The sequence below is a fragment of the Nelumbo lutea genome, chromosome 5, assembly GCF_056320005.1.
Source record: "Nelumbo lutea isolate HS-2025 chromosome 5, American lotus-T2T, whole genome shotgun sequence".
NCBI classification, from domain to species: domain Eukaryota; kingdom Viridiplantae; phylum Streptophyta; class Magnoliopsida; order Proteales; family Nelumbonaceae; genus Nelumbo; species Nelumbo lutea.
In genome coordinates this window covers 78,307,848-78,317,853 of record NC_142688.1, presented here as the reverse complement: position 1 = coordinate 78,317,853, position 10,006 = coordinate 78,307,848, and the positions used below count along the sequence as shown (strand labels likewise).

Below are 10,006 nucleotides of genomic sequence, written 5' to 3'. Positions count from 1 at the left end.
TAGCATTTGGAAACAATACAAATGGAGTAAAATCCCGGTTCAGGGTAAATTTGCACTCTGTTTTACTTATGCTTGTATTTGTCAATATTATATTTATACATTGACAAATAATAGACCAATGCATATTTACATTGATAATAAGTTGTAAAAGTACATCAATAAAAAATAAGTAAATTTGCATTCAAGTGGGCTTTTGATTAAAACAAAAAAAAAAGCATATGTTTTATTGGAATTCATGTTTGCATCCATTACAACTAAAAGTCTGTTTGGTAAGAATATAAATTTGTCAGTGCAAAACTTACCTAATTTTGCAATTTATATGAACTATTTTACACTATATATTTACATTCACACTTATTTGTACCATTTCCAAACGCATCCTTAACGACTAAATTTCATTACCCAAAATACAAGGTGAATCTGTAACTATTCTAAGAATGTAGGTTTTGAAACTGTTTTCATGAGTTCAATTAATAAGAACAATTCTTGTCAAAAAAAGTAATAAGAACAATTACAATCATTTACCGAGCAAAAAAGAAAAAAAACAATTACAACCATATTGAGAACGGCAACATCAAATGAGATCAGAGTAAGGACAACTCAAATGCGCAGAGTAAGGGAATCAATGTGCAGACATCCTGGCTAATGTGGAACAAAAGGGATAAGAGAATCTCGAGAGAACAGGATGAGGAGCCTGCTTTGTTTTTTTTTTTTTTTTTAATGTTAATTACAGTAGCTAAGGTTTTTAAAATTGGATCGGACATGGAACTGTATTGGTTTTCGAGTTGAACAGTCCAACCATCTGGTTCAACGGATGGCCCGTTCTAACTTAAAAGATAAAATAATAAAAAATGATCAAAAAGCATTGTTCAGATTGACGATTTGATCGTCTGAGTCAATGGATCATTGATCAAATTAATGGTTTTTGGATAAAAAAGTGATTTTAAGATAAAACAGAATCGATTACCTGACCGATTTCTAAGTTTTCCGATTTGGTTTTCAGAACCATGCGACAATCAACCTAACAGTGGAGACTTTTTCTAATATTTTTTCTAGGTTGAATATAATATTGGAAAGGCATGATATTGAAAAAAACTTACACCAATAAAGCCATTAAGTTAGTATCATAAAATATTTATCACAATTCACGACAGGTGCTTTAATTGGTTCCTGTACCATAGATTTTCCTAATTTTTCATAGATTTAGCCAAAACAGCAAAATAGTTAATATTCCAGGGATGTAAATATTAACAATTTGTTTTTATCAGTGGATTGTGGAGATAGCTACAAGGTTTTTAAAACCGGACTGAATAGGAAACCGTTATGGATTCAGTTTCTGACTCGAATGGTTTGACTATTCTGGTCCGAACAGACGACCCATCCAGACAAAAAACTAATAAAAATTTAAAAAAAAAACAAAAAATGACAAAAAATTGTCTTAGTTGCTTCGACTGCCCAGGTCAGTAGTTCGCCAACCAAATCAATAACGTCTTGATTTTTAAGGTCACCAATAATAAGAGTTTGGGTATTTAAATGAAATTTACATTCAAAGATATCAAATCAAAAAAAAGAAGAAAAAAACAATTGATAAAAACTTTTAATACAATAATTTTTCATATTGAGAGTATCAATACTTTGAACCTTATGGCTGTTATGACATAAAACCCTGCATAGTATGATATTGAGTTAACATTCCCCTAATTTCAACAAGAATATGAGAGCTAATAGCAGTGACATAGCTGCTTTGCCATTTTTATATATTACACAAAGGCCTCCTTCGCTTTTTGGTAAGCTATTTACCGGGTAAATGTAGTTACCTAGGTAAATTTTCCTGGAAAACACTTACCCGTGTTCTTTTATTTGTCATGTAAATAATGCAATGACCATTTTAGCCATAAAAATCCATTATTAAAAATGACATTTTTGTCCCATTCAAGTGTTGGCAACTTTCCCCCTAGGTGGGTAAATGGGTATCACTTACCGATACCTAAGAATTTAAACTTTCCCTGATCCCCACATAAATCTGAAAAAAGAACATGGGATTTTGGTTCCCAATAACCAAGTTTCCCCCTTCTCAAAATCCGAAAATACAACGCACCCAAAAAGGAAAATTTTGTTGGGAAAGAATTTCATTTTTCCTAATTCATTGATTTGCTAGGGGCTTGAACCTTTTTGAGTTTGAGATACAAATTTAGTTAATCAACAGAAATAAAGAAAAGTGTTTATAGCTATCTTAAAACTAAGAAACAGAAACAAAGTAACAGGAAACTGATGGGAACACAATAACAGGAAAAGTCTTAATCAATCATCATTGGCTTCCAATCCTAGAAGAACCAAGATCTGAAAATCCATAACAACAATCATAATCAGAACTGTTAAGGATTTCATCTAAAGGCCAATTTGGTCGAATTGCTAAAGTGGGTTCATCTGATAAGCTTGCTGGGGTAGAAGCAGAGGTGGAAACACTCCTTGTTAGCGATAAACGAACCTTCTTATTAGTTGGAAGGTCGGCAGAGGAAGCATTGGATGTGGGAGGACTCAAATGATAATTTCCCCCATTGCTGTTGATGTTGTCACTGTTGGATGAGTGCTGGAGTGCAACCTTGACACCTGTCACGAGGAACCTTTGGTGAGATGACACGTAAGGGCTCGCCGTGTGGATGGACACGTCACACTGCCTACAGAGCAAGGCCCTGTCCTCTAAGCAGAAGAAATAACCAACCTTTTCCTGCAAGGAGAAGGATCAATTTGAATGACTACATGATTAAATATAATCACAATGCTTTCTACAGTTTGGGTCATTAGGATGATGCATCTGAGAGGTTCTCAATTGTCATAGTGACCAACATAGAATATTGAATTGAAAAAAAAAAAAAAAACAGACCTCATAGTAAATAGGTTCAACAAACAGGAATGTAGGAAGGTAGAGATAAAACTACAATACTTTGGCAACAAATTTCTAGAATTCAACCACTGAGTAAGTTGACACCTTCACTATTTACAAATTCATATATGCTTCTCCCCTCCAATAGATAGCCATACGGTTTGCAAAAGAACCATAATAAAATCAAACAAAGACCACAGGTGGGTGGTCCACCAGATTTTGGTGGACTTCATAAATGAAAATCGTAGAAATATTTGAACTCTTGAAGAAAAGTAGAAAACTAGGGGAATTCTAAGACAGATGAAATTATCTAAAATCTCCCTTTGACTTCACTAACAATGTTTAAAATGTCCCCCAACTTATAGATACATCAGCTCCCCTTGTTAGGGATAGTCTGTCAAATGGAAAAAGGAAAATGTAGAATTGCAATTTATAGATATATGAACACCAATTGTAGATCTTGGTGGATCAAATGGATGGTCCTGCTTAATGTACATCTTTGCAACTACAGGGATGATCTAGTTCAATGTATAAATTTTTTCATACCAATTGAATTTAAATATAAGAGAATTTAACAATGGTGTGACACAGAACAGGTGCTTCTCCATTGGATCTGAATTTTATCAAGGAATGTTCACATGATCAACTCCACCCAAGGCTAATAGGATTTTGGTTCCATAAACAAAAGGCCATATTACAGAAATATTTCATCTCAGTTCTCAATTATAAATTGGAAACCGACAACTTAGAAGACAGACCCAGACATAAGTCACTTAACTCTCTGATCTCTCTTATTTATGTGAAGAGCGTGATCAGACATGGAGACCGACAGAGCAAAGCTGCGGATTCTCATAGGATTCTGTACCATATAAAATGGGGACCAACACTGCTAGCCCTACGTATCTTAGGGACAACAAATGAAATGATGCAGCTGCTCCAACTAAATACGTCGATTGGCTCCTTGTCATCTATTAATAGGATAAATTTGTGAGTGAAAACCTGATAAAAGCCAACAACTAAAGCAATAATGCATCTTCCTTTCTTGTGTCAATAAAGCTGATTTTGGTAAGTGTATTTATTTATGTTCTTTTATTTTTTAGATAAATAAGATAATGGCTGTTTTAATTATAAAATGCATTTATTAAAAAGAAACAATTTTTCAGGATGATAAGAAAAATCCAAAAAAAAAAAAATTCGTAAACTTCACATAAATCTGAAAAACGAATATAGGTATCTTAGTCAATGAAACCAAAACACTATTAACCAACTTCCATTCCTAAAAAAATCTTCTCCCACATTCTACCATTTGATTGTACAGTTAGATAGGTAAATAGATGGATTCCCACAAGTGTGAAGAGAGCTGAATTGAGACTTGGGTAACCTAAAACTTTTAATCCAATTCATATTGCAACTCAGGTATGCTTCCCTGAGACAATTCCATATTGGATCGACGAGTTTGACTTTAGGCTATCTCCGAAACTGAAACAGTGGATGTGAAATGGTATTACAAATTTACAATCATTGGTCTGAGTCATTAGCCAAGCAAGAAGATCTCTACGAGGCAGGAAAATTGTCACCAAGCAATCTGGACAGCTGTGCAAATGGGTCTAGCAGGGCCAGACTTGGTTTGTCCACATTACCCCCCCACACCCCTATTGATTGCTTATGGGCCATCTTCCGGCCTGCGGCAGAGAAAAGAAAAAAACTTTGTTTAGGTGTTCACACTTTACACTCACACCAGAATGGATCAATGGAAGAAAGACTGGGAGTTCAAATATGGAACCAATTTGAATCCCTTTAGAAATCAAGGTCCAAAATGTCCCAACCCATTTCTCTGAATATGATGGCTGTCCTCATCTTTCTTTACCCATTAGGCCATTACTTATGCCGCAAACAAAGCAGAATAACAAGGAAATGAAAATGATACCCAAAAAGAATATAAGCATTTGACCCGAACCCATAACAGCCCACGAATTTAGCCCGAACCAAACCCAATTTCAGACTCTTTATGGGACCCACAATAATCCAAACCCGGTCCACCACCGAATGACCTAGGGCAGTGTGCTAGGCTGAAGTGGGCCGACTGTGTTTTCTCTGTTCCAGGCAGCTACTAAACAGTAAACACACAATGAACAATTAAAGAGAGCTGACTAAATTCATCCTCCTCCATTGAAAACCCAACCCACAACAGACCAGAGCTTGACGTAGCCCATGCCCAACTTGAATCCGTATCACCAGTTAACAATATACATTCCAACGCCCTTCCAACATGATCCAACACTACGAGTCCCATCTTATGATGGGTTCCAGTCTCATGGTAAGACGCTTAGTATCAGATCATGTTGGGAGGTTTTGGAATTGACAGGTGATCTCAATTCGTCCAATTCAAACCATTCATCTTCGGCCCGAATCTGCGAATTATTCCATCACGTTCTAATATTATTTATATCCATGCACAGCCAAAAAATTGGGGTCTCCTGCCAATAAACACATTCTATCACTCTACCCGCATGATTCAATATCATACCTCACCAAAAAATTGGGACCCACCATAAAAGTGAAACCTACCATGAATGAAATGTGTGATATTGGATTATATTGATAGGGTGTTGGAGAGTTCGGCTTCAGTCAGGATAAAGCCCATTTAGACAGTTTTTATTGTCTTACATTAAGAATATCTCCCTACTTATATTTTATTTTATGGGGAGGTATTCCTAATGCAAGATTATTAAAAACTGTTAGAATGGTGTGAATACATATTTGCCCTGACTTTATATTGGAACATGTTTTATTGGCAGGAGATCTAGATTCATGGAAGACATGGTGGGTCTCTCATCTCTGGTAAAATGTGTGGACACAGATCATATTAATACTGTGTTGGGTGTGAGCAGATCCTAGCACCTCTCAATTACTATTTGCAAGCACGCTGCACGGAAACAACAAGCCTACCACTTTACAGTTCATTGACCTTGAATTGATAGTTTGATACTCCAATTTCTGCATAATCGACCCCAGATAAAGCCTACCCGGTCGGACATCCACCCGTTCAGTTCAGTTTGTAAAAAGTAAAAATATAAATATGTACAGTATAAAACCTCGTATATCCCTAATTTTACACCGTACATATTTGCATTTATTCTTTTCCCAAACTGAACCTTCAGGCCACTCCTGAATGATTCGACCTTTATTCTGGTCGGCACATCAATTTCGATTTTTATTCTTTTTAATTAATTAATTAATTCCTTTTCAATAAGAATACAGTTTCACGTGTGTGTATATTGTATAATACTATTTTTGTTACAGTTATTGGAACAAAGGTTACACCCATGTGCACATTAGCATATAAATAATAAATAACAAATAACAAATCAAATGATGAGATGATAGAGAAAGAGAAAGAAGGGAATACCAGGCTATCAGTACCAGTCATTAGAGGTAATAGAGTAATTATGATAAAATTAAGGATAAAAGAGTAATTGTGCACCCATTATTATTATTAATTATTAGTTATTGAAGAAAGTATATAGAAACAAAAGATACATACCTGGCAGATATCGCAGGAAGGAACGTGAGACGAAGGGTTGAGGAGCGGGAGGCGCTGGTGTTTTCCGGCGAGTTTATTGGCCGCGTGCACCTTCTCGTCGCATCCCCAGCACAGCGCCGCCTCGTCCGCGCAACATAGAACCGCCGCCTCCACCTTCTCGCACACATCGCACTGTATCTTCATCTCTAATTCTCTATCTCCAGCTGCACTTATAGTTCTCCTCCCGCTGGATTTTCTTCTCAATTTGATTCACCTCACTGCTGCATTTCTCTCCCTCTCTCACTCTCTCTGGGTTTCGGAATCTATGGACTATGGCCGGGAGCTGTATCCGCCGCTTTCACAACTCTGCCTCACTCACTCTCTCTATCCAACGAGTTCAATTACAGATACACGCATTCGTCGCTCGAACTCGATCGATCACTCGGCTTCAGCTTCTTCTACTTGAAGAGGCAAAGAGAAGAGGAGGAAATCTTATAAGATTATTATTATATATATACAGAAGAAGAAGAAGAAGAAGGGATAGAAAAGTTTAGAGAGAGAGAGAGAGTTCAAAGGCGGCAAATTAAGAAAAAGTATAAAAGGGAAAAAGAGATATTTTGTTGGTAACCAATAACTAACCTCAGGTTGACAAGATATTTTGCTAAAAAAATAGATATTAGTAAATTGAAATGACAATAATACCCATGAATTAGGTTCTTTATTATGGAAAAACAATATTTAGGGAAGGAAAAGCGTAGGAGTATTTTGGAAAATTAGAGATGCAGAAAATATCCGTAAAAACGGGTTTACGTAAACGGGAATCTGGCCATTCAAATACACCATGAGGGAAGGACTTTTGCGCTTGCCCATAACGTGGTCCCCAGTCCCACGATCATACGATATGAACGACCAGCTCATTGGCCGACACGTGGCATAAAAGTTCAAGAACAACATGGCAGCTGACTGTGCCAGCCATAAAAGGACGGCACCCCATTTTAATGCCTTGCCGTGAGTGACTTCATTCACAAGCCAACCATACTCCCGAGGGGTCTCATCTTTGTGTAAGCAACCCCTCTAGTCCGTCGGATTGGGATCTAGCAAATGCACCCTTTGTGTTGATCTCATGGATGCTCTCCAGTGGTTGAATTTGCAATCGGGGAAAAAAAGGGTGACCCGTGAAATGACCCGATTAAGTGTCATCATCCATCTGGCAATTACCACTACACGTTCGGATCCGGATGGTGGGATGTGAAATAGTCGGGTTTAAACAATAATGAATGAATGTGAGTGTGACCTATCAACCATAGTTCCTTTACATGGGGGGTTCCATGTATGAGTCAGACGGTATTCATTTGGGTCGGTGAGAATGAGGTGAATGAAAGACCCACCAAAAACTCCTTTTTTTTTTCCTTTTTTCCTCAGGGGTATGATCACATGGTTATCTATGATGATCCTTTTCCTTGCTAGGGTTCCTGGGCTTTTGATACGTGTACATTCCTTTTTAGGTGATGTTGATTGTGGGGCCATATTTCCTGTACATGAGACACGTGATCAGTTATGGAGTGGATTGGGACCTTTTGATGGGTCTTCATCACTAGGTTCAACCTGTTAAACCCTAGGCTCTGCCCCTCTGGTTACTTTTATCCCTTTTCAGACTTTTTTTCACCTCTCTCTCTCACACACACACATTTCATACTTGCCACATGGCTATCTTACATGCCATTTGCATCCAACATCACTCAATGTTGGACCTGATTATCTTACAGACTTTTAAATCAAATACAACCTTATTTTGGTGAAGTTTTTCTTTTAATAATTTTAGCCAGAGTATGAACTATGAAAATAAAATTATAAAAGTAACTTTACTTTGACTAATATTATAGAATTTCACAAGTTAAAGTTTTGGCATTTAGATTTTGAAAATTAATTAGTTGTTTCAAATACTGTGTAGAGTTTTTTTTTTTTTCCATTTTGTGGAATATTTTACTTAATCTAATTTATTAATTTCATTAATAAAAGTTTCTATGCAAATGTACTGAAAGAATTGAAGCATTTTTTGTTTTAATTAACTAAAATAAATAAAGAGTATTTTCTCCCATTTGAAATTACCAAAACTTCAGTATTTAATAACCCACCATGTCATAAGAAAAATGATATTACATTCATTATTGAGACTAGTGCAATTATTGATTTACATCAGAGTTCATGCTCACGTACACTAATAATTAATTAGATAAGAGGAATTATTCTATAGGTAGGAAAGCACCACAACATAATGGGAAGTGATGTAATAGATTATGTTAATCTTCTTACTAAATAATTACATAAAAGCAGTCATATACTCATATTCATACACACATATACATGGACTTTGAAATCAGCCCCTCACAAAATTGCCCACCACAATGTTCGACAGCACATTTCCATCGTGTATTGGGAATATTTCCCGATGATGACATCATTATTTCTAGTTCCAATGTTCTTAATATAGAGTGGAAATATACTGTGGAACGTTGTAAAGACAATCTTATGGAGGGCTGATTTAGTATATATTTGATTCTGTTTATGTTTATTGAGTAAACATTTATTGACGGTGTCATATAGGCACCCCATAAGCAAATGCCTTATTAATTGCATTTATATCTTCGGTTTATGTATGCCTCTCCCGTTTCAGGAAGTTTCAAACGGGTAAACGTTTATTGGCATTTTGCTGATGTAGTGCCTAATGGTGCTTATGTATCATAAACACCCTTATTAAATATATTTTTCGGTTTTACAGTCACACAAGTATAAAACGTTTACTAAATAAATGTAAACGGAACCAAACACCCTCTTGATCATATATACATGCTGCATTATATTATTAAAACAAAAAAAAATCACTAAAAAAGAGATAAAAATTGTAGCTGAAACATTTCAATTTATAAAAGAATAAAAAATAGATTCATCTTACAAAGAAACAAATATAACCTTTTGTGTTTTGAAATCAGGGAACCTTTCCATACAATGACAATGACCTTAATGAAAAGGAGTTGCAGCTGTTATATTGTTCAGACTTCAGCTGAATAAGATTGCCCTAAATGTCAACAATATTGGTTGGACTGTTACTTGTTGATCAAACAAAGAATAACAAAATATATGATGAAATAGTTCTATTCTGGTAGATATTTTTAAGATTATAAGTTGGAAATTTGACTTCATTAATATAAAACCTCATTTTTTTATTATATATATATAGAAGCATGCAATTGTTTTTTATTCTGACATATCACAATTTATATATATAAGAAATTTGGTGCTTTATTACAAAAAAAAAAGGAACACAATTGTAAGTATGGGGAAATGATTAAAACAAATAAAAGAAAATTACTCAAACTTCTTTACACTTAAAAATTTTAAAAAGGTTTATACATCCCCCATGAGAGGCTTTCTATTAAAACACACACACACAAAATAAAATAAAAAAAGAATAATCATTAAATAAAAGAAATGTTTCTATGTCATTTATGGCCTGTTTGGTTCTAGCCAGAATTGGAATCAGAATTGAAATGATCGATTTCTTAGTCTGTTTGGTTCAGACAGGAATCAAAACCGGAATT

The 10,006-nt window shown here is 35.4% G+C and overlaps 1 protein-coding gene across 1 annotated transcript; it reads right to left on the bottom strand.

Moving 5' to 3' along the window:
- Positions 1 to 2,111: 2,111 nt before the first annotated feature.
- Positions 2,112 to 7,160, bottom strand: LOC148853014 (B-box zinc finger protein 22-like). Its single transcript, XM_088947492.1, has 2 exons — positions 6,429 to 7,160; positions 2,112 to 2,728 (listed from the first exon to the last, which is right to left on the bottom strand). The coding sequence occupies exons 1-2, from the start codon at positions 6,609 to 6,611 to the stop codon at positions 2,309 to 2,311; spliced, it is 603 nt and encodes a 200-aa protein (XP_088803618.1). The 5' UTR covers positions 6,612 to 7,160; the 3' UTR covers positions 2,112 to 2,308.
- Between the last annotated feature and the right edge of the window lie 2,846 nt (positions 7,161 to 10,006).

Coding starts and splice junctions, on each gene's coding strand:
- LOC148853014 (XM_088947492.1), bottom strand. CDS start 6,611: ATGAAGATACAGTGCGATGTGTGCGAGAAGGTGGAGGCGGCGGTTCTA. Junction 2,729..6,428: donor CTTCCTGCGATATCTGCCAG/GTATGTATCTTT, acceptor TTCTCCTTGCAG/GAAAAGGTTGGTTATTTCTT.